This window comes from Natator depressus, chromosome 5 (assembly GCF_965152275.1).
Source record: "Natator depressus isolate rNatDep1 chromosome 5, rNatDep2.hap1, whole genome shotgun sequence".
Classification (NCBI taxonomy): domain Eukaryota; kingdom Metazoa; phylum Chordata; order Testudines; family Cheloniidae; genus Natator; species Natator depressus.
This window is the reverse complement of record NC_134238.1, coordinates 79,273,090-79,298,413: the sequence shown is the minus strand read 5'-3', so window position 1 is coordinate 79,298,413 and position 25,324 is coordinate 79,273,090. Positions and strand designations below refer to the sequence as shown.

General features: G+C 46.1%; 1 protein-coding gene across 3 annotated transcripts in view; it reads right to left on the bottom strand.

Annotated features, from left to right (window-relative positions):
• Positions 1-18,824, bottom strand: part of PRRC1 (proline rich coiled-coil 1) — a 38,192-nt gene extending 19,368 nt beyond the window's left edge. Inside the window, exons 1-4 of one of the 3 annotated variants that reach the window (XM_074954039.1) lie at positions 18,697-18,824; positions 7,390-7,527; positions 5,559-5,966; positions 4,817-4,980 (exon numbers count right to left, since the gene is read on the bottom strand). In XM_074954039.1, the coding sequence (XP_074810140.1) occupies positions 4,817-4,980; positions 5,559-5,966; positions 7,390-7,507 (690 nt within the window). In that variant the 5' untranslated portion in view covers positions 7,508-7,527; positions 18,697-18,824. Of the gene's footprint in view, positions 1-4,816; positions 4,981-5,558; positions 5,967-7,389; positions 7,545-18,181; positions 18,473-18,696 lie in introns of those variants that run through there. The other 2 variants (XM_074954040.1, XM_074954038.1) reach the window with 2 other exon arrangements.
• Between the last annotated feature and the right edge of the window lie 6,500 nt (positions 18,825-25,324).

Here is a 25,324-nt window from a genome sequence, read left to right as displayed (position 1 = left end):
AGGTGACACAACAGCCTGAGGTAACAGAGCAAAGCTCTGGAGACATCCAGAGTAGGCAGTTCTTCGCCCAACATTGAACGAAGCGTCAGGAAGAAGACAGCTAAACAGATTTGTTTAGGTGGAATCTGAGACCACTTTAGGGATGAACTTGGGGTGTGGTTTCAGCACTAGCCTGTCCCTATGGAAGCATATATAAGGCAGTCTGGCCATAAGAGCTTGGAGTTCACCGACACTCCATGCTGAGGTAATGGCCAAGAGAAAGACAGTCTTGCTGGTAAGGGGGTGTTCTGAGCACTCTGACAGGGCTCCATAAAAGCTGTAGGAAGAGGACACAGATCCCAAGTGGGAATCAGGTCTCCGACTGGAGGCAAAGTACGAAGGAAGCCCTTGAAAAATATTGATGTCATAGGGTGTTAGAAGACAGTCTGACTGCCAGAGTGTGACATGCAAATACCATAGCAATGTGAACCTTAAGGGTATCCTTGTATATTTTGAGAGCAGCATATAGTCCAGGATCTTTTCAGTACTAGGGCCACCACTAAGTCAACATTATTCTGAGTTGCCCATATAGAGAATCTTTTTTCATTTCAAGGATAAGTTTTCCTAGTGGAAGGTTTTGTGTTTTATATAAAATTTCTTGAACTTGCTGGGGGCAATGTCAGTGCTCAACCAGCCAACAACAAAGCAGTCAGGTGCAACAACTGCAGGTTTGAGTGAATTATCGGATCTCAGTTCTGAAGTTCTGTCCAGGCACAGCGGCAGGCGTATGGACATTCAAGAGCAGAAAAAGTCCTGACCAGTACGGGGTTATTACGATAATCCCAGCCTTGTCCTGTCTGATCTTGGATATTATCCTGGGAATCAGAAAAAAGTTATGGGAAAGTGTATAGGAGTCCTTGAGACCATCACCTCTTCTGAAGCAGAAATGCAGACATTTAGTTTTGTCCTCTGTGACAAATGAGTCTATGAGAGGAATCCCCCCACCCCCCACTGACTGAATATTGTGTCTAGGATGGATTTCTCCAGTGGCCACTCAATTCTGGTCACTATATGTCTGCTCAAGTAGTCTACTAGGCTGCTGACCCATTGAAAGTGTTGAGCCACTGGGATTACCACGGTGACAACACCACCATATCCAGAACCTGATGGCTTCATGGCAAAGAAGGGATGATAGTGTACGTCTTTGCTTGTTTAGAGTACATTGCAGATGTGTTGTCAATCAGGATTTGCACCACGGAGTTCCACAGAACAGGCAGGAACACTGTGTTGGCCAATCTGATGGCTTTCAGTTCCAGGATGTTCATGTGTAGTTCCCAAGACCACGTGTCTTGTATTTGCAGATATTCCCGGTAGGCGCCTCCAGTGAGTCTGTGATAAGAGTAGTCAGGGAGGGGACAGAAGGGCATCCCTTTTCTCACATTTATTGGATCTAGCCATGAAGCAAGCTGCCATAGGACTTGAGGCAGGAATGTGAGCCCTTTGTGCGTGTGATGTCTGGACCGGAGGTATATGGACCTCAGCCACAGTTGCAAGGTCTGTAAATTAAATATGGCAAGTGGCGTCATATGTTCACACTAACATGTGATGTTGTAGCCCCAGACACATATGCACTATGATCATCATCAGACTAGGCTGTAGATCATAAACCTCTGGCTGAAGTGACTGAAACTTGTCCTCTCTGGTGCCTGGTACTAGAAGTGGATCTAGAGTCTATTAAAGCTCTTATGAAGTCTATAGTCTGCAATGGTGCGAGGCATGATTTCTAGTAGTTTACACAGACCTACTTGAGACAATAGGGAAACACCACATAAGGCTGTTGCAGTATCCTGTTGAGAACTGCTCCGATCAGTCAGTTATTCAGGTATGGGCAAACATGAATTCTCCGTCATTTTAAGTGTACTACTCATACTACCAAGCATTTTGTGAATATTCTCGGTGCAATAGGAGTCCAACGGCTACAACCCTGTATTGATAATGAATGGGCCCCACTGTTAATCTTAGATACTTCCTGCAGGTTGGATGGATGGCAAAGTGGAAGTATGCATCCTACATGCTACGAATCATTCCTACGCTTGAAAAGATAGAATGATGGAGGTAAGTGTTATCATCCTGAACCTGAGGAGAAATATGTATTTGTTGAGTCTCCTCAGGTTTTGGATAGAACAAAGACCTCCTATCCTCTTCAGAATGAGGAAACACTGGGAGTAGAAGCCTTTTCCCCCCAAACTCTATTGGGACCTACTCTATGGTTCCTAGACAAAGAAATGAGGCCACTTATATTTTGAGACTTTTCTCACAAGACCCTGCTACAGAGTCAGGGAAGGGGTAGCCAAGGACCATTTGATGTCATGACAGACAATACGCAGTAGAAAGAGGCAATGCGACTCTAAAGATCGTACTCTCTAGTCTAGGTCTAATGTGGCTCTCAACAGCTTTGTCAAATCTGCTAATACATCACAGGAGTGGGGTGCATTGCTTAGGAAGAAGAGGCTATCACACCATATTCTGTCATGATATTCCATCTGTGTGGGATGGTAGGATGGCATGCACTGTGAATGGTCCATCTTGTGACACGGAGCAGAGGCGTAAGCCCCCCAGAGAGTGCAGGGTAGCTTTCAAGTCCTTCAGTCAGTGCATAGGACTGCCTGTCTGCATGCTGAACAGCCCTGAGCCCTTAAAGGATAAGTCCTCAATCATGGCATGCATTTTCCTCAGGATGCCCAATGCCTAGAACCGCAATGCTCTGTGCATGGCCACTACAGTGGACGTAGACCGATCTGCAATGTCTAAAGCACCCACTGCTGCCTACAACACAGTCTTGGACACCATTGGTGCTGGCGTTTCTAAATATGTCCTGAAGACCCTCTGCTGTCATAAGGGAATTTCACGGTGAACAGGGTGACACCCTTTCTTGTAAGTATCATAATTTGGCAGAAAGCGCTGGCTGTTCACTCCAGCTGTGTGAGGCTAAGCTGAACAGCATGACTTCCTCTCAAATAAATTGAGTCATTTAGGGTCTTCGTCCTTAGATGAGCTTTAACTCAGTTTCTACCTCTCTCGTACAAGTCACATAATTAAGGAGCCCAGCTTGGGGAGAGCGCAAAGGTCCTCAAATCCTATGGGGGGCACTTGGTACTTCTTCTCAGATGGTTTTGCCATTGGCATTACTGTGGATGGAGTCTGACACAGAGCTTTAGCGAGGTCAAGCAGTCCCTCAATGGGGAGGGTGATCATGACAAGACCAAAAGCTGACAGGTTTTCAAACAGCTTGTGAGATTTCTCTGATCTGAGGACTGCTCAGACTGGAACACCCTGAAGCCATCTGGTGCCAGTACTGATATCAAGGATACAGTTCATCTTGCAACAAAGATAAGAGATTCGTTAGCGATAAGTTAGGGTATTGATGTTGCTCTGACCCTAAATCTGGTTATTTCTCGTATTCAGGCATTCGGGGTCTGGCCACACATACTGCTAGCAAGAAAGAACTCTTTCTTTTCTTTGGTTATGGAAAATGGCTTCTCAATGCCTGTGATACTAACTACTACTACTATAGCACTGGAGTACAGCTGACTTTGTTGGATGTTGGTCAGTCTAATGCCAGTCTTGATGGGCCAGTGGTGTTTGAGATCGATAAGAGAAGCCCATAGGTCTCCCAATAGCATTGATTGCAGACCACAGGGGAGAGTTCTCTACTCAATGATGGAAGAACATGCCCCAGTGACAGTGAAAAGCAGTAAGCCTCTTCTGGGGCAGCACCAACATGTAAGGTGCTCACAGTACCAGAGTCTGTACCAGTGCCAGTGTCTCAGCACCAGTGATGGATCTAGTTCTGCCCTAGTCTCATCCCCCAAGGCCAGGGTTAACAATGAGGGATGTGTTATTGGAGCCAGGACTAGGGCCAGCAGAATCTGCTGCATAGTAGCCTGCCCTTTCTCAGTTCTTGAGTCTGTACAGGACTTGGACTTCTCTGTGAATGCTTTGCAGCAGTCAGTCCTTGTGAGATGACAGTGAGTTTCTTCTTGAGAGTCTTCCTCTGTATTTGGAGCAATCCTTCTCAGTACTTGACTTCAACACCTGAGGTTTTGGTGCTAGCTTCAAAATTTATGTTGAGGGCAGCTTCAGTGCCAGGAATGCCTGCACCAGATCTTTCCATCTGCCTTCTCGGCACTTGTCTCAGGTGTCACCTGTCTGGCTTGACAGAGCCAATGTAGGATGCGGACTTGTTCACCAGTGGGATTCTGGAGCTTGTTTCCTTAAGATCTGATGAGACCTTTATGGGCTGTTCCAGAAGATGGAATTTCAGGCCTTGCAACTGTGCATTATAACAGAGGACAAGCAAACCAAGTATCTGCTCAGAATATGCCATTCCCCAAGCAGAAGACAAATACAAAATTAGTCCATCGCAGGACAGACAGTGCTTAAAGCCTGCAGGTTTCAAATCTGTCATGTTAAGAAGCTCTCTACGGGGGTGTCTGACTAGTAAAGTTCAGCCTATATTGGTTAGATTACTTCATGGTAGTTGAACATAAAAAATAAGTTGTAGTGCTGAAGACTTTGTAAGTTTTCGAAGTTTAGCCTGAGTTATCAACTAGTGGGTCAGACAAATACCAGGCTCTATCTTGTTGTCACAGGCAGTAAGAAGGAACTGAGGGAGGGATGCAGCCTTCCTGCCCTTAATGCCTTCTGGTCTCATATGCATGAAGCTCATGTGCACCTACAATGGGATCCACACCAGCACATACTTGAAGAACTTAACGGTACATTTCAGTCTGTTAAAAGACTTAATCCACAAATGGTAAAAGAATAAAACAATTACTTTTATAAATCCCCAGAGACCTCCAGCAGATGCTTCATTCTGTATGCCAGCAACTCTGGGGTCTTCATTCTCCTCTGGGAAAGTTATTGCAGAGCCACTTCCAGTTCCAGGCACCAGAGAGGATGGAAAAGTTGTTTGTTGAGTAACAGGATTTGTCAAGACACCTGATAAGCAAAAACAAGCCACACACAAACATTCATGTATCTTACCACAATTAATCTGCTAAAGCAATATAGAGGCTGGAAATAAGAAAGCAGAAGCCAGCACCACATGACCAGCCAGTTCCCTATATATTACCAGCAGGTTTAGGAACTACTGCATTAGAGTATAATTTATGGATTCAAAATGTTATACTATAGTATCATTGTACAGCAAGTGAAGTTTCTACGCTGTTCTGAACAGAGCCCGCTTATGTACAGTGGAGTTTGGCTACACGGGTTAGCCAGAGTAACTTTTTGTTTTAGTTATTTTTTTTTCCCCCCCAAACTTGTCTGTTCCTAGGGTTTCCCTGAAGTGACACTTCTGTCCTAGACCATGACTACTTCTCCCCAAAGAGGCACTCCCACCTCTTTATACTCAGAATGAGTTAGATGCACCTGGCATAATACAGAAGTCAGCCAGCATTTCTCTACAGGGACGCAGGTTGAATAGAAAAATGCTGACACCCTACTACCCCTTATGTTACACATAAGGCCACTAATGAGAACTTGCCCCCATCTTACAAGACGGAACAAAATACTACCTGTGACTGAAGGTGCAGAAAATGATGGCATCAGCGGGGTCTGTGGTGCTCGCCCAGCATGACCTCTGGTAATGTCATAGGATGAAGCAATGGAAAATCCTGAAATGGGGGGTGCCGTGGGAGGTGCAGAAAGGTTAGGGCCAGGAATACAGCTTAGAGGAGGAGGTGTTGAGAAATGGGACATGGTGCTGCTAAAAGCTGAAGCAGTTGGAGGGGTAATAGGAGGTGGGGCAGGAGTTAAAGGGGGTGCAATAGTTGAAACTGTTGCAGAAGGCACAAATGGCAAAGGCACTGATGACCTCATAGGAGGAAGTGAAGATCCTGGGGGTGGTAGAGGTGTGGAGAATGATTGAGGAGGGAAAGATGGGAGAGGGGATATGTCTGGAGCAGTGAGAGAACTGGACAAAGCTAGGAGGGGAAAAATGGAAAAAAGAAAAGGCACTTTAATAAGAAATTATAATAGCTTTAAAATTCTTTACAAAAATATCTGAGTAAGATACCTAAAGCTTTTCCCCAAAAAATAAGTTGTATGTAGTAATGATTCCAGTTACAAGTAAACTGTCACCAAAAAAGTAAGTAATGCCCCATCTTCTACTGTGACCCCATCAGATGTCAAGCTAGACAGCAGCAGGATGGGTCAGTATTTGAATGGAGACTTCAAAAAGTGGCCTCACGTGCTGCCAGTTCAATAGGTGACAATCTTCCTTTGGAGTCACTACTCAGTTAACACTCCAACATGGTATTAGGAGGAATTGTGCTACTGGAAAAAGTGTTAATTAGAGGTTCTGTAAGACTTTAGCTAGATTCCACCTTGAGTTATTAAATGCCAACTACCTTAATTTCACCTAAGTTTTAATTAGACAGGTATGATGTATTCTGCTGTACTTCCTGTGCTAAACTCTTGGGTATCATTGCTATACCCCATTAACAGTATAACAGTAACCCCCTTCCACACTTCACCTCAGTAATGGCTACCTTTCAGTACTGTGAAATGATTGCTGTGTGTGATGGCAGTATAAAGTGTAGAGAGTACTTTGAGTTTAAGATACATAATGCAAATTAACAAGAAAATAATATTTTAATGATATAAGGTGGCTGGGGGGGGGGAGGAAGAGAGAAGAGTTAGGAAATGCTTAAATTAAGGTTCTCAGGTCAACATTATTGCATACACCACAGCACAATCTGCTATTATGAGAAGAGTGCCTATGTAAAAATGATACCATCTTTCAACAGTTCTGATCCCTGGTGCGACTTCAAAATCGTAATAAAAATAACTCATTACATTTTATGCCTTTTAGTAATTCAGAGGCAATACAACTACTGGAAAGTAAACAGATTCTAAGTATCGACTGGAGGGTCAGATGTTACTCTGAGGTTGCACAATTGTAACTGCATATTCACCAAAAAGGGGGAAATATAGTTTACAGAAAATGGTGCACACACTAGAAAATCAGGCCAAGCGAGCAGGTAATTTCCCTACATGATCCTGCAAAATCTTCAGATTACCTACAGTACTAGCCAACTCTATTATTATTCCCTACACAGCAGTCAAAGCCTCTATTTTCTGCGCCCACTCGTCCATAAAAATCCTAGACATACACCCACATAATTTCTTACAGAAGTGTAAATTTAAAAGGCCATATTCTTAAAAGATGCAGAAAATCATTTAAGGAGCACACTACTGGGATTAAGGAAGAAATTAAGTTCTTCAATTTAGTCTGGAGAAGTGCACTGCAATTATACTGATTATAATATTGCTTTCACTTGGACTAATTGCTATGCTTCAAACACACGAACAAGCAAAACCCAGATGCTTGGAAGCTTCTTATACCTAATGAGACAGGTGTGGTGATGGTGGCGGCAATGGTGATACCAGCAGCTACTGCCCCTGATGTGCTTGGCGGGGGAGTGCCAGGTGGGGTTGTCTCTATTCCACTCTCTTCCATCATTTTTCTTCAGCTACAACAAACTGCAGAGAAACAAAATCTGTATTGAGAAATAAGACAAAACTATTTCAAACTGAATTACAAAGAAAGGAGTATGGTATAGTGGACTAGATGCTGGTTTGGGAGCCCAAGACAGTTGAAATACCAGCTCCAAAACAAATATTTTGAGGAGCCCTGGGCAAACCATTTACTCAGTGTCCCGCACATCTGTACAATAAATATTCTTTCCACACCTTATACTATAGAGACAATGTTTCAAATTCAAAACTTCTCTGAAATCCTTACTTCTATAACACCTTTCATTTAAGGATATGAAATATTTTACAAACACTAAACCTCACAAAATCCACACAAAGCAGATAAGTACATATTCCCATTTTACAGACAGATGAACTAAAGCACTCAGATGGAGCACCTGTTTTCAACAGGGTGCTGAGCACCTGAACTTATTTCTAAAGAAGTTGAGGTAGCAACTCTGTAAATTCAAGTGACTTGCCAAAGGTCACAAAGGAAACCATTGGCACGTCTGGGAACAAAACCCAGGAAATCCTGAGTCCTTTTCCTCTGCTTTAACTGTGACCTTGTTGATATTAGAAAACTTGTGCTGATGTAACTAATTGAATATAAAAATTTATGTTTTTATACCAGTGCAAGTCCCTAACACTGACACAATGGAAAACTGTTTTAAATTGTACTTAAGGTGACTTATTGCATTAAGCTTAAGCACAATTTAAAGCAGATTCAGTGTGTCTACACTAGGGGGTTACCCCCGGTGTAACCAGATGGATTTTTATAATGATTTAGCTGCAGCAGTTGATGTTTACCAAACAGACAAGCCCTATGAGGCCACACTAGCTCTCTCCTGACTAATCTAATGAGAACATCAAAGACTAAGGCTGAATGACAAACTGGTTTTCTTTCACAACCAGTAGAGGATAGGAGTGTCTTTCATCATGCTAAAACACTGGAAAATCCATTTTACCCCAAGAAACATGAAACCACACCCTTGCTTAAAAATCTTATTATTAAAAGGTAGCACAAAATGTGTGGGAAGCAGGAGAGAGAGAGAGATGGGAGAAAAACCATGAAAATGAATTCTCAACTTTCCTTTTCTCCTATTTCTGATTTGTGTTCTACAGTACAAAAGGTACACCAGGACCCTCGCTAGAACGCGGGATTTGGGATCCATGCCAAGTACCGCGTTATAGCGGGGACCGCGTTAAAATGAAATTACTGTATACAGTAAATGTCACATCCATAAAGTATAGAAAACCTTAAAAAATAAACTCCTTCTTGAAGGAAACAAGAAAAAAAGTGTTGCTTTAACTAGTGATTTAAAATAGACATTACAATAAATTAGTCTAGTTTTTCTTTAAAAAGTCGGTGAATCGCTTTTGCTTCTTGCTGCTGTGCTGCTTCCACTTAGCAAACTGCAAAAGACTACATAGCTGCATAATTTTTATAGGCTCAACGGCTCGTGTCTCAAACCAGTCTCTAAGCAGGCTACGGTCACAGTTGACGTTGGAATGATGTCCATTTCCTCTTCCTGTTCTTTTTCTACGGCGAAGGCCAATTCTTCAGCTTCTGGAATGTTGTTTGGTCATACTGCCTGAAGAATTTTGTCATTTGTTAGACTTTCAGCAATGGGTCAAAATTCTTCTGCTTCATCGTCACCTCTTATCCAGGACTCGATATTTAGTGGCAGAACAGTTAGCTCGAGCCCGGACAGTTGCTGGCACAGCTCCTGCATCCACTCCATGTCTGTTCTTCCAACTTCCTCCTCTGTAAATCCCTGAAAGTCGAATTCCTCATCAGACTGTGATCTGCTTTCTTCACTCTCTTCCAGGAGCGGGTGGCCAAACGACTCTCTCAGTCCCACCATCCAACAGCAGTTTATCGTTTCAGCACGTAATAAATTCCAGTAATTGCCGCCAGTGTAAAAGAAGTCTTTTATAGTCATCTTCTTCAGAAAATCGGTGACAGACAACTCACTTTCTATCATTTGTCGTACCAAGTTCCATTGATCGTGCTGCTTAAAAATGGCAATAACATCTTGATCAAGCAGCTGGATTTTGGAAGTCGTGTTTTTAGATAAGTATTCAACCCATATTGTACTGTCATGGGTTCTGAGTCTTTCAGCTGGAGGATGCACTGGACAGTTGTCTCACAAAAGAATGGCTTTTTCTTCTAAGCATTTTGCCCACAAATGCTTTTGCACAGAAGGGACAAATCTGGTGAAGAACCATTGTTCAAAAATCTCTGGTCATCCAGGAATTTTTGGAGTTCTTGTATGAAAACTGCAGGCAATTCACATCTATGTGATGAAAGCACTGAGGCATGCGAGACTTTCCAATGCACAATGGTTTTAGTTTATGCTTGCCTGTTGCATTCACACAAAACAATAAAGTAAGGCAATCTTTTGCCTGTTTATATCCTTCTTTCTTATGTTCATCTGTTCTGACAGCCAGGGTTTTATCGGGCAACGTTTTATAATAAATTCTTGTTTCGTCTGCATTGTAAACCTGTTCCTCCGAGTAACCCTCCACCTGTAAAATTTCCCTCAGCTTTGCAGGGCACGATTGTGCGTCGTCGTCAGCGGAGCGTTTTTCTCCCGAAACTGCAATCAGAGATTCCATGTCTTTTCTGAAATCACCATAGCCAACCCGAACTTGCCTTAAAATTGCTGAATTCGCCATTAAGTTCCCGGTCGAATTTTTCTGCTTACATGGCTATAAGTGGACCAGAGATCGGAATGCCTTTCTGCTGTTCTTGCACAAACCCCATGTGTACACCGCAGAATCAAGATCGGCATCATTCGCTAAACAGGCTTGTTTTCTTTGAAGGCCATGCTCTTCATCCAGGTTATGAATGTAAGTTCCGAGCTTGTCAGCATTCTTTAGCCATCCACGAAGGTGGACTCGTTCATGCCAATATAGCAGCTATATTGGGGTTTCGCCATTTTTAAGTCGTTCGATAGCGTCCAATTTCTCCTGCACCGAGTAAGCCTTCCTTTTGCCCGACATTTTTGACATCTTTCTAAAGATAAATACAGTACTGTACCTGTAAATTTTTATTACATGACATTTGTATGGCGTTCTAGGCCTACAGCAATCGTCTTAGGGCTTGTCTACACTACCGCGTGGGGTCGATCTAAGATCACATAGCTGATGGTGCATGAATAGCTGACGCTCTCCTGTCAACTGCGCTTGTGCTCCTCATTCTGGTGGCGTACTAGAGTCGACAGGAGAGCGCTCAGCAGTTGATTTATTGTGTCTATACTCAAAAAAAAATTGTACTGTACTTAAATTTGGGATCCATCTCCGTGACTGCATTATATCCGAATTTGCGTTATATAGACGTGTTCTAGCGAGGTTCCGGTGTAATTAAAAAACAACAACAAATAATGCCTTGTTTCTCACAAGTCTGGTAAACCAGGCAATTATTTGTCTCTTGGAAGAACGTTTCCTAAGGTAGCTATAATGAAATACAAATCCCATGTGAACTCATTATATGTATAACAAATAGACTGAGTCTTGATAAGGACTTGTCTACAATATCCATTACGTCAGGAGCTATCAAGCTCTGCCAGCATATTCCTTTAACAAGGCACAGTGGGAAGGTCTTAGAAAATGTGCTAAAAATGCAATACAACACACAGAGATTTCCACTTAGAAAATTACAGGGGTTTTCCCCCCTCTTACTAAAAAGTCATATTCCATGTAAAAAACCTACATAGTCAGCTACTCATTTAACACTAAAAATGTTCACATTCTTGTTACCAAGCTGAGGAAGGTAAAATATATACCTACATATACACACAAAAGAAGGTATAGCAACAGTCAATTCTGACATATGCTCACATATGTAAAGCTCCTGAGAATAAATGAAAGTTTAAATTATACAAGGAACAGTTCCGTCGCCTCTGGAAAACACAAACAGAAGGCTTTGCACAAAAGGTTCAGGTGACAAGGAGGGAGATGGAATACTTGAGCCAAGTTACAGAGAGGCAACAGATCCATTTCACATCCACTAAGCAGTACTCTTCATGGCTGAGGTCCCCCAACATGGGGGGAATTCCCCATATGCCATTAGATCTACTGCCTACAAGCCAGCCCCCTTCCTCTCCAACTCAAAACCTCTCTCCATCCAAGAACAGATGAAGGACCTCTGAAGCAGCATTCTGCAGCCTGTAGGGCTATGGATCCTGTCTGCAGAATCTCTGCATCCGCCCCAGCCCTCTGCAGTGGAACTGCATTGGGTAGAGCCTTCCATTAAACTTACCTGGGCTGAAGTATTTTTTTTTAATAGAATGTTTTTAAAAAGCTAATAGCACAAGTTTATATTTCACAACAAAAACATTCCTAAAGCTCTTCCTCCTTCAATTACCTGCCAAAAATCCAATGTTGTTTTTATGGCTGTGAAGACATTAGCTATTCTTGAGCAAACAAGACATTCTCAATTCATGTCCTAGCAGACAAGTTTACTCCTGATGGAATTCTGCACCCCAAAAAAATTAAAAATTCTGAGCACATTTTAAAATTCTGCATATGTTATTTATCAAAACAACACAGTACCATACCAGTTTCAATTATATTTGTAATTTATTTCAAAATACCTGTCAGCAAGTATGTCTGTAACAATACAGATAACAAAAAAGATTTATCCAGGAGTAGAGAATTAAAGAAACCCCTAAGACAACCCAGTTCCGGTTTCTCAGTTATGCTTTTGTTGGGTGCCTCAGCCTCGGTATGTCACATGTGCAACTCTACCCTTCCAGTCTTTTAATTTATTCCCATTTTTTCACCCTACCCCCATAGGGTTTCCATATTTCCAGTTTCCAAATAGAGGACACTGCCTGGGTGAGGGGAGAGTTGGACGGGGTGCTGGAAGGGTGTGTGTACTGGGAAGAGGGATTTGAGGGGTGCTGGAGTGGGTACCTGGGGCTTCAATCTTGAGATGGAGGGGCAGTGTCACCCTGTCACAGTGGCATGGAGGCTGGTGCAGACCCAGAACATAGTGCAAGCCTGTCAGTCAGCGCCTCCCTGCAGGGATCTCCCCCTGCCCAGGGCCGGGAGCTGCGAGGGACCAATCAAATGTAAATGCACAGGAGAGACCAATCACAAAGCAGACCAATCAGGGCTCTTTCTGAGCTGCAACATCTGCTCTGCAAGAAACCCAGACATTGTCTCTTATTAGAAAAATCTGCCCGGACAGAGGATGGAGGATCAAAAAAGAGGCAATGTCTGGGAAAACCTGGACCTAGTAACCCTAGTCACCTCCCCCTGCAAGACCCTCCGCTTTTACTCTCAGTCTCCCCTCCCACAAAGCAGCAGCCCCTCCCTGCAACTCCCAGCTGTTGCTCCTGCCTCTCCCTGAGGGGTGCAATTTGACAGCTCTGGCAACTGCTGCACAGGGAGGGGGTCCAACCACACCCTGTGACCAAGTGGGACCGGCAAACCTGGGAACCGCAGTCACAAAGCTCATGGAAAAAAAAAAAAACACACAAGAATTGGTAACGCTGCAAGTATAACATGCTTCCAAATTAAAAGTATCCACTCTCAGTTTGCACAGGTGTAAGCGATTACAAAGAAGCAAGACACTGGAGAATCAGGCCCATAGATATAATTCTAGAACAGGGATCTCAAATTCAAATCACCACAAGGGCCACATGAGGACTAGTACATTGGTCTCAGGGCCACATCACTGAAACCTTAGATATGTTATAATAGCCCTACAGAATAGAAATGCTGGGGCAGATCCTCAGCTGGTGTAAATTGCCATAGCTCCACTGACTTCCACTGAACTCTGACAATTTACACCAGCCAATGATGTGCCCAGCTGTTTGCAGTGTTCCTGTTTAGCGCTCGCACACGCTCCCCTTCTCCCTCTCTCATTGGAAATGGCCCTGAGAATCAGACCACAGGATTTGAAAAGAAAGTGACTGGAAGAGTAAAAAGAAAGTGACGGGGACAATGGGAAGAGACAGAATGAGGGAACCTCACTGACATGGGGGAAGAAAATAATTGACTCATACATAAAGAAAAAAGCTCCTGTCCTGTTCCACAGAACAGACAGATTTAAAGTAACTAACATCATTCACAACGAGACAATTTACCTCCTTCATACCGCTGCCCCAAGAATCTCCTCCCACAATGAGTAGCTCAAAGACATCAGTGCAGATTGTATTCTTTACGTCCCCCACTAAATTACTGCTGAAGAAATGCAAACTGTAGCTGTACTGCAAGGATCCATTAATTCATATTTTACCTCTCTGCCCCTTCCCCAAAGTCCCTGCCCCAACTCCGCCCCCTCCCTGCCCCTATTTCAACCCCTTCCCCAAATCCCTGCCCGGCCCTGCCTGTTCTTCACCTCCTCCCCTGAGTGCACCATGTCCCTGCTCCTCCCCCCTCCCTCCTGGAAAGTCCTAAGCACCACCAAACAGCTGTTTGGCGGTGGGAAGCACTGGGAGGTAGGCATAGGAGCGGGGACATGGCGCACTGGGGGAGAAAGAGCGGGGTGAGGGGCTGAGTGGAGCTTAGCTGCCAGTGGGTGCAAAGCACCCACTAATTTTTCCCCATGGGTGCTCCAGCCCTGGAGCACCAAGGAGTCGGCGCCTATGGCGGGCCACAGGAAATAATGCATGTTTGAGACCCCTGTTCTCAAACATGGAAGAGAAAGAAAAACCAAAAGAGGGCAAATAAGGTTTGAAGACTAGTCACCAACAACAAAGCTGCTGAAAAAGTCCTGAAGAAAACTGCAGGGGCAAAGTGCCTATCAGGATCAGGCCCCAAATCCTTAGTCTCTACCAGCTTTGGCAGTGGCCTTTGTCTTTACTATTACTCCCAACTTTATATTAAAAAGTCATTTAGTTACAGAAAAACCTCTCTTTCTCCTCGCTGCTCCAATCCACAAACCCATAATTCTCCGCAAGTAATCCTTGATGGTTAAACCCCACTTCCAAGCAAAGATTTAGTTTTACATATTTATAGAACCCTACAGTGAAGTCTCTCTTCCTAAGACTTCACTGTTTCTACACAACATACTACATTATAACCTACTGTCAAAAATAAAATGCTTGTCCAAATATATTAGCAACATGCATTGTGATATTTTATCTTTATTTACCACAAGAACATTCAATCAGCAGTGGATTACCAGTCATTAATGCAAATTAGTAAAGTCTATTTTAGGGTATGTCTACATTGCAATTAGACACCCGCGGCCGGCCCATGCCAGTTGACTTCACCTGACAGATCTCAGGCTAAGGGGCTGTTTCACTGCCATATAGACTTCCAGGCTTGGGCTTGAGTGCAGGCCTGGCAGTCTACACTACAATGAAACAGCCCTGCATCCCAAGCCTGGGGAGCCAGAGTCAGCTGGTATGGGCTAGCTGGAGGGTGGGGAAAAGGGATGGTTATCTGCAGTGTAGAAATGTTTTAGGGTATGTCACTTCCTCTGCACATCATCTGCTGCCTTTTCTCAGATTATTTAAAAAAAAAAAGTCTGAACATAACCCACAAAACCGATACTTCCTATGTCACATCTATGGTCCTGAAGTTAACATAATAAAAAGCAAACAAGCCCCACAAACCAGTCCAAAAATATAAAACCCAAGAGACAAAGAATTACAAGCAGAGTCAAGCAAATGTGTAATTAGCCCAAAAGAAATTATGCTCCTGCCATCTAGAGGTTTGTGACTAAAAGTTCGTTTCATGAGTCTTGGCCATGTCACCGAATTTGGAAAAGCCTCCCAGACTTGAGTGCATTCTGTACGAATTCATTAAATTGTGTTTAATAACTAAATTAATAACAAAAGTAGCATATTCCTAACAGGTCCTCGCTCTGTGGCTTTGTTTAAAAAAAAAAAAAAAAGTGTGTAAATTGCCACTAAAAAGAGTTCCATCAGTATAGATCCAGTTTTCAGAAGGGTTTATTTTAATATAAAACTCAGCAGGGTTAGGTTACTAAATGACAAGGGGGTGTGGGTGAGGAAAAAAAACTGGTCTATGCTAATGCTACCACTGTGGCCAGCAATGTCAGACCTGCATCAATACTAGAACAATCATGGGAGCTTTTAACAAGAAGAAGAATACTTAGTACAGACAAGGTCTGTACCTCTTTGAAGTGTAACTATTTACTTGTTTCAAAGTGCAGAGCCAATACGACCAAGGAAGAGGGAGCTGAATTCTAGTCAGGTGTTAACTGACAATTTGGGGGGAAAGGCTAACAGCTTGATTTTCGAAGGTGTAAATCACCCACAACTCTCATTTACTTCAGCAGGATGTGTGGGTATTTGGCATTTAGGAAAAAATCAGGCCATAAATTCTGACTGTACAACTTTTTGTCTTAAAGTGGTGATTATGTTAGAAGCAGAAAAAAAAGTTTCATTTTAGTGATCAAAGGTTGAGCTTGCTGAGTTGACAATCAGAAAAAGTTAGCTTTTGATTTTTTAAAAGTAATGCGAAGTAACTGAAAAATGTGAAACCAAATAATTTACATATTTCTTTTTCTGATTAATCTTAATTTAAAATCATTTTCAGGTTATGTCCCAAAAATACGGAAACTGATAGTTAAGGAAGACTACCCAAAATTGACAAGGATAAAGTCAATTTCTAGAACTGAATCACTGTTTGCAGTGGTGCTATGTTTAAATGTTAACCCTTAACAAGCAGATTTCCACAGCTGAGTAGACATCCATGTTAACAAAGCAGAGTAGAATTATTCTGAGAGGCTCAGGCTTAACCTGAGAAGTGAATAAGCTCAGTAATCAATTAAAATACCAGACTCAAATGTTACTTAATGCATTTTTTAAAATATGTAACAGGCAATGTTTCCATAACTAGGTGTGAAAAGGTAAGATTGGGTTAACACTTAAAGCACTGGTTAGGCTCATTAAGCAGAATTTTTGTTAATACTCTCCTGATTAAGCAGGATTAAGCAGGTGTCGCTATCCATTATTAGGCCAATTAACTGCTAGGAGGGATCCCCAAATGAACAGCCATCCTGAATACACACATCCTAATTAAGGGATGTATAGGCACAGATATAAATAATACTCATTTATGAACTGTATTCAGAGTAACAGCCGTGTTAGTCTGTATTCGCAAAAAGAAAAGGAGTACTTGTGGCACCTTAGAGACTAACCAATTTATTTGAGCATAAGCTTTCGTGAGCTACAGCTCACTTCATCAGATGCATCCGATGAAGTGAGCTGTAGCTCACGACAGCTTATGCTCAAATAAATTGGTTAGTCTCTAAGGTGCCACAAGTACTCCTTATGAACTGTAGGCCTTTTCATCTTCTAAGGCTATGGCTAAACTAGAGAGCTTACAGCAGTTGTGCTATATCAATGGGAGAAGCTCTCCCATCAGCATAGTACTCTCCACACCAGTGCTTAGGTCAGTATAACTTATGTCACTCTGGGCTGGCTTTATACATAAATGGTACTGTAGACATAGCCTAAGTCTTTTACAGATATTAAGCCATTATTTCCCAGGCTAAATGGGCACCAGGTTAGTTTGGGGGTGGGAGTGTATGGTTAGAGGAAAGGATCAGTGTGGCTAGGGAAAGTTGAAGGACATCAGATTCATACCACCCTATACAGACTGGAAACATATGGTTTCATCTGCTTATAAAGTGGAGAGCTGGCTCACTAAAATCCATCCTATTTACCTCAGACAGCCAACCTCATTAAAGACCACAGAACAGAAACAGCTCACAGGTACTGGAGTAAAAACTTAAGCTCTGCCACCCTGTTTCTCTCTTTTGTACCTCTGTGGCACTCAGCTCATTCTTGGACAAAGCAAAAAAAGATAACAAAAGAGACACAGCAACTATCAGAACATACTGTGATGCCCATTTACAACTCAATGGGGTGTCTTCTTCAACAAGAAATCAGATATTATAACTGAGTAATTAATCTTGACAAGCCTCCTGAAGAAACTAAGCACATGAGGTTAGTTCCATTTGACAGAAGAGGATCCCACACATTTTTTGAAATGCAGATGGGCAGGCCCCTCGGGTGACAGAGCATTGCTGATGTAAATGAAGTGCCACGTGGGCACAGGGAAGACCATGCACAGCAAGAATAGATGCTCGCTGACATGCTCAAAGCCAGAGGAAGAGTTATGCCAAAATCAGAATTACTTGAGTTTTTCTATACCAGTCCCTTTCTTACGTTTCTAGCATGATCAGACTACCCGTTTTCGAAACATTTGCTTGCCGAACTATGAGTATTTAACATTTACTCATCTTCACTGTACGAACAAGACTTCAGATACCAGAGGGATAGGCAGTAAATATCAGACAGAAGAGCTGGCCTCTGTCCCAAGGAGTTTACCGTCTAGATCAGAGACACTATAGCACAAATGATTAATGAACTACAGGGGCAATCTTCATAGGATGTATAAATCCCACAATTTTTAAATAAAAAAAAAAAGCCACCCAACTTGGGGGTGCAGGATACTAGGTTACTCTCTATGACAGTAAGTTACACCGGCAGTACAAACAAGGCTGCAAACGTCCATGGGCAGAACTTGCAGTGAATCCCACGCCCTGCTAGAAAAGCCCCCTTCAGACGCCCCGCTTTTGCGCTGGTTTGTTTTTCAAAGTCATTCCTACCCCCCGGTAAGCAGGGAAGGAACAACGCCTGACAAGGTAACCGAAGTGCAAACCCACCTCGGGCGGCCTTCCTGAGCCGGCCGCCACAGCGCCCAGAGGCGTGACGATCTCTCCGGGCCTTGCACACGCTATTTAAACAGCAGCCTCGACCGTTTCCCCTCTGTTCGTTTCGCAGAAGCGCCCCCCGATCCCAGGCTGCGCCCCCGCTAGCAGACTCTCCAGCGCCGCCTACAGAGCAGCTCCGCCCGGCGGCGGGAAGGACCCCGGTAACGGCAGCAACAGGCCCGCGGCGTGACCCCGCAGCCGGCTCTGACGCGGCCGCCGGGGAGGAGACGCACCGCCCCCCACCCCCGCGCGGGCAGCCTCGCAGAGCGCGAGCAACGGGGCGCAGACGTAGCGCAGGGCCTACAGCTCCCATGAGCCTTGGGGCGCACATGCGCAATGCCCGCCGCCGGTCCGGGTTGCCACGTCTCTCTGCCGCCGGCGGCTCTGCTCACACTCCTCGGGGCCAGGCCGGGCCGCTCCCGCGCGCGCTGTCCGGCCTGGCGGCGGCATCTCCCACCCGTCCTCACCTAGCTGCGGGTTGCTCCTTGGCTGGGCTCCGAGGCACCACTTCCCTGGCGCGGTCTGCCCCGCGCCGCCGCTCGCTTCCCGCATCCAAAATGGCCGCGCCTGGGAGCGGGACCCCACCGCCTGCTGCCACGTTCGCCTGCGGCGGGTGGGGCCGGGCGGAGCCGTCTGCGGCGCGTGACCTGGGGTGGGGCAGAGCCCGGCCACGTACCACCGGGTCCTTGGTGCCCAGCCCACTGCCCCGGCAGCCTGGTCGCTACCCCTTCCCCGCAGCGGGCATGTGGGGGGTCTCTTCCTCTCAGCCTGCTCAGACACCTTCCTAGCGGAGCCCCGTCATGCCTCCACAGAGGTGGTGGGGGGCATATTCGCGAAGCAGGGCACAGACCTTTGTACCCTCCCCAGCTCCTCCAAGTACGCCAGCAAAGGCTGGTTGTGAACACGGGCAGAGGGTGGTACAAGTGGGTGGAATAGGATTAAGTTAAGGAAAAAGAAGAGGCTGTGATGTGCTGACAGTCTGGGTGCCAGCTCATGCCAATGCTGCTGGTCAACTAGGTTTTCCAGGCAGCTGGTTTTCAACTAGAACCCCAGGTCGAAAAGGGACCCTGGGTGATCTGGTCAGCATTGCTGAGCAGGCCGCTAAAAGTCCAGGCAGTGGTGGGGTAAGGCAGACTCCCTGACTGCCCAGGCTCCTAGCCTGCCCTGGCTCTGTGTGGCAGCCAGCATGTCTGGCTCCTAGGCACAGGGGCAGCCACCACGAGCAGCGACACTGGCTTCGCAGCTCCCCTTGGCCAGGAACCACAGCCACTGGGAGCTGCTGGGGCTGTGCCTGTGGGCAGAGCTCAGAGGCCCTGTATCTAGGGGTTGCAGAACATGCCAGCTGCTTTTGGCAGCAGCTTGAGGTAAGCACTGCCCAGCCACAGCCCAAACCCCCTCCTGCTCCCCAGCCCTGAGCCCACTCCCACACCTTAACTCCCTCCCACAACCCCTACCCTTCACCCTCTCCTGCAGTCCAACTCCATGCCCCAGATCAGAACTTCCTCCCAGAGCCTGCACTCTACACCCTCTCCCACATTCCTGCCACAGCCCTGAGCCGCCTCCTGCACCCAAGCTCCCTCCCAGAGCCTGCACCCTTTACCCTCTCCTGCACTCCAACCCCCTGCCCCAGATCAGAACCCCCTTCCACATCCTAACTCCCTCCCAGAGCCTGCACCCCACACCTCAGCCCTGAGCCCCCTCCTGCACCCAAGCTCCTTCCCAGAGCCCACATCTCTTGCGCCAATCCTGGGCCCCAGCCTTGAGCCACCTCCCATACCTAAACTCACTCCTGGAGCCCAAACCCCCTCTCACACCCCAAACCAATGCCTCAGTCCTGAGCTGCCTCCTGCACTCCAAAACCCTCATCCCTGGGCGCACCCCAGAGCCCATATCCCCAGCTGGAGCATGCACCCCAACCCCAGGCCTGAGCCCCCTCCTGCACCCCAAACCCCTCCCTCCTGTACCCCTGTCCCATCTCAGAGCCCCCTCCTATACCCTGAATCCCTCATTTCTGGTACCGTTCCAGAGCCCCTAGCTGGAGTCATCACCACCCCCCCCGTGCACACACCCCCAAACGTCTCACCAGGCTGGGGCAAAGTGAGTGAGGGTAGGGAAGATCAAGCGATGAAGGGAGGGGGGATGGAGTGGGCAGGGCAGGGCAAGGGTGTTTGGTTTTGTGTGATTAGAAAGTTGGCAGGAAGATAATGGAGCCTGCAGCTGACTGAACCTGACAAACTGCTATGTTTCTCACTAGAAAGCTGTTTTCATCTCACAGACATATCTTGCAGTGATTAGTTTCATACACAAAGTTACCTTATGGCATTTTTTCATTAGTCAGAACTACTAAAAAAAACTGTACACGTTTGGCTGTTCTGGATGTCAAATGTTTAAAAAAAAATATTTGTAGTCTGCTGGTTAAGCCAGAAAATGTATTATGAATTATAGGCAGTGGAGGTAGCACTGCCTGTAGTGAAGATTGCCTAATGCTTCTTGCCACAGGATGACGACCCCTTTAAGCATTTGGGTCTGGAGGACTACTTGCACACTATGGAGCATGTGAAAGACTCCTGGTAGAAGAGCTGGAGTGGCTGCTCAGAAGAGGGTAGGAAGTGTTTTAAGGAGTCCAGGGTGGGCTATGGAGAGAGACTTAGCAGAACCTGGGAAAGTCTAACAAGCTATGCCCAGCTTGTGATGGGGGCAGAAGAGATTTTATTCTTTGTTAATAAACCAGAAGGGATGTTATTGGACTGTGATAGGTATACCAACCCTACACTGGACTTGAAGGGTTAATGATTGCCTGTGGGGGCAATCAGCCTTGCCCTACTACACTTGCAGTATCAAACCTGGAGGGAGGAGTTAAAAGGGCTGAACCTGGTTCAATTAGGGCCTGACTAAGAAGGAAAGCCCACCTATAGAGCTCAGGCAGTGAGAGAAGCCTGGGTGGAATCAGGACGCTCAGTGGGGTAGCTAGGAGCCCAAGGTAGTTAGGGAAGAAAGTGTCAGGAAGTGAGTCTACCCAAGATTTTGTACTGTGGTGAAGAGCTTACAGGGAGTAGGAAGACTCCTGATGAGTGAGGGACTGCCCTGGGAGGTGGAGGAAAAACTCTCCTGCAGCAGGACCAGCTGGGTGGCAGAAAGTGGTAAGAAGCTCTTGGACAAGGCTCAAAGAGAGCATTGAGCTGATGCACTGAACAGGCTGAGGCAAAGGCCTAAGACAGGGCAAGGTAAGAAGTGGTCCAGGGAAGCAGCAAGAGGGTCTGTGTAGTCATGGCTTGACTGCCCATTCAAGGGTCCCTGGACTGGAATCCAAGGAAGAAGGGAGGGCCTGGGTTCCATTCCCCTGACAAGGTATAAGGACTACTGTAACCCTCCTACCCCTATACTAGGTAGTCTGGACTCGGAGTGTCCAACATGAACTTGAAGAACTATTTGTTGTTGGATTACTGGTTTACCCTGGAAGAGATGGAATTTTGACTTAGCTGAAGGGTCAAGTCAAAAGGAGAAGCAGACCGCCACAGGGCCAGAATGACTGCTACCGCAAGGATGCTGGCTGGTGAATTGTAAGCTTACATGGACACATACAGTACTCCTTTGTAGACTTTGAGAAGCCCTAAGTGAAGGGATGCTCAGGTGGTGGCTGATTGTTACACTTGCCATTATAAAGATTTCATTTTCAGTTGCCTATAACTTTGCAAACCTTAAACTGAGCAGGCTGGAATTTTCCATACCAGGTGTTTATTGGGAAGTTCTAGTGTCTCCATGCTTTGGAGCAAGGGCTTGAAATTTGGTAGAAGAGTTGCCATAGTGTCAGGAAGGTGTCTTTTGTTGTTAACATGGTGAAAAATTGCCCAGATTATAAATCTGAGAAGTCACAGTTCAATAGAGGCTTGTTAGAATTTGCTAGCTAAATTATCTGAAGATTCCATCTGCACTGTATGATCCCTTCACAGCAGTCCAGACTGTGAAGAGGATACATGTAGAGAGCAACTGAACCATCCTAGAGCTGAACGGGCTTACCAGGATTGCCCCTGCAAGTGCTCCTCCAGGTTGCTGGTGGTGGCTGTCCTGCTGGGCACCAGAATTGAGAGCAAGGAGACTCTCTCTCCTTCAGCTCCCAACTAAAACCTCTCCAGCGCATCAAGGATGTACAACCTATCCTGAAGGACGATCCCTCACTCTCCCAGACCTTGGGAGACAGGCCAGTCCTTGCTTACAGACAGCCCCCCAACCTGAAGCAAATACCAGCAACTACACCCCACACAACAAGAACACTAACCCAGGAACCTATCCCTGCAACAAATCTCATTGCCAGCTCTGTCCAAATATTTATTCAAGGGACACCATCAGCCACACCATCGGGGCTTTATCATAAATATAAAGGGAAGGATAACTACCTTTCTGTATACAGTGCTATAAAATCCCTCCTGGTCAGAGGCAACATCCTGTTACCTATAAAGGGTTAAGAAGCTCAGCTAACCTGGCTGGCACCTGACCCAAAGGACCAATAAGGGAACAATATACTTCCAAATCTTGGGGGGAGAGGAGGAGGGGAAGGTTTTTGTTTGCTCTTTGTTTCTGTGTTTGTTCTCTCTTGGGACTGAGAGAGGCCAGACAGAAATCCATCTTCTCCAACCCATCCTAATCCAAGTCTCCAATATTGCAATCAGTATAGGTAAGCCAGGCAAGGTGGATTAGTTTATCTTTTGTTTTATGTGAATTTTCCCTGTGTTAAGAGGGAGGTTTTCTGTAACTTTAGGGTTTTGCCCAGAGGGGGATCCTCTGTGTTTTGAATCTGGATACCCTGTAAAGTATTTTCCATCCTGATTTTACAGAGATGATTAACTTTTTCTTTTTAAATAAAATCCTCCTTTTAAGAACCTGACTGATTTTTCCATTGTTCCATGATCCAGGGGTTTGGGTCTTTGATGATTTTGTAACAAATTGGTTAGGATATTATTCTCAAGCCTCCCCAGGAAAGGGGGCATGTAGGGCTTGGGGGGGATATTTTGGGTGAAGACATCTCCAAGTGGTCTCTTTCCCTGTTCTTTGTTTAAAATGCTTGGTGGTGGCAGCATACTGTTCAAGGACAAGGCAAAGTTTGTACCTTGGGGAAATTTTTAACCTAAGCTGCTAAGAATAGGCTTAGGGGGTCTTTTGTGCAGGTCCCCCCATCTGTACCCTAGAGTTCAGAGTGGGGAAGGAACCCTGAGAGGCTTGTTCACCTGCATATCTACCAACATATGCCATCATGTGCCTGCAATGCCCCTCTGCCATGTACATTGTCCAAACCGGACAGTCTACGCAGAAGAATAAATGGACACAAATCAGACATCAAGAATTATAACAATGTAACAGCCGGAGAACATTTCAATCTCCATGGACACTCAATAACAGACTTAAAAGTGGCAATTCTTCAACAAAAAAAACTTTAAAAACAGACTCCAATGAGAAACTGCAGAACTGGAATTAATTTGCAAACTGGACATCATCAAATTAGGCCTGAATAAAGACTGGAAGTAGATGGGTCACTACAAAAACTGATTTCCCCATGCTAATTTCCCCCTGCTGTTACTCACACCTTCTTGTCAACTGTTTGAAATGGACCACCCTGATTACATTGGCGTCATTACCACTGCAAAAGTGATTTTTCCTCCCTTTGTATTCTACTGTTGAGAATAGTCCACTTCTACTTTAATTGAATTCTCGTTAGCACTGACCCCCCCACTTGGTAAGGCAACTCCCATCTTTTCATGTACTGTGTACTTATACCTCCCTTTGTATTTTCCACTCCATTCATCTGATGAAGAGGCTTTTAGCCCATGAAAGCTCATGCCCAAATAAAGTTGTTAGTCTCTAAGGTGCCACAAGTATTCCTTGTTTATGCTCTCAGTGTTCCTCCATCTGACACCCAGCAAGCAAGGAGGAGAAAGAGGAAGCTGTCTAACTAAAACAATGTAATGGGGTAAGGAACTGGGGTAGGGAGAGGGAATGAGACAGGTCCAGGAAGGTGAGTAGATAGAAGCTTGGTGTGAGGGAAGGAAGGTTAGGAGCAGGAGGCTCTACGGTTGCCAACTGTTTAATCACATAAACACAAACACCCTTGCCCTGCCTCCTGTCCCTTCCCCAAGGCCCTGCCAACTCCATCCTCCCCCTCCATCGCTGGCTCTCCCCCACCCTCCCTCACTCTCACTGGGCTGGGGTTGGGGTGCAGGGTATGGGCTGGGGGTTTTGGAGTGGGGCAGGGAGTTGGGGTGCAAGGTCTGGGAGAGAGTTTGGGTGCTGGAGGGGGCTCAGGGCTGGGGGAGGAGGTTGTGGTGTGGGAAGGTGTGTGGGATGCAGCCTCCTGGCTGGGGCAGGGGATTGGGGTGCAGGAGGGGGTGAGGGGTGCAGGCTCTGGGAGGGAGTTTGGATGCAAGAAGGAGCTCAGGGCTGGGAGAGGGTGAGGGGTGCAGGCTCCAGCCCTGAGCTCCTTCTTGCATCCAAACTCCCTCCCAGAGCCTGCACCCCTCACCCCCTCCTGCACCCCAATCCCCTGCCCCGAGTGCTTACCTCGGGTGGCTCCCAGTTGGTGGCACAGCGGCGTGAAGGCAGGCTCCCTGCCACTCCAGGAACGGCTGGCATGTCCCTGCGGCCCCTGGAGGGTGGGGGAAGAGGTCTCCATGCGCTGCTTGTGCCCTGAGTGCCGACTCCACAGCTCCCGTTGGCCGGGAACTGAGGCCAATGGGAGCTGAGGGGGTGGCGCTTCCCTTAGCCCTGCTGCACCACTGACCAGGATCTGCCCAAGGTAAGTGGAGTCAGGGTGCTCTGCCCCCTCCATGTTCTGCTCCAGGAAGTGGCCAGCATGTCCCTGCGGCCCCTGCAGTGGGGCAGGGGACTCAGCACGCTTGTCCCTGCCTGCAGGCTCTGCCCCCGCATCTCCCATTGGCCACAGTTTCCAGGGCTGCAGCGACATGCCAGTAGCTTCCGGGAGCAGTGTGGGTCCTGGACAGGCAGGGAACCTGCCTTAGCCCTGCTGCACCACCACACTTTTAGCGCTTAAAATCTCCCTGTTTGGCTTCAGTAGCCTCTGGCAGATAGAGTCCCATTCTGGGAGAC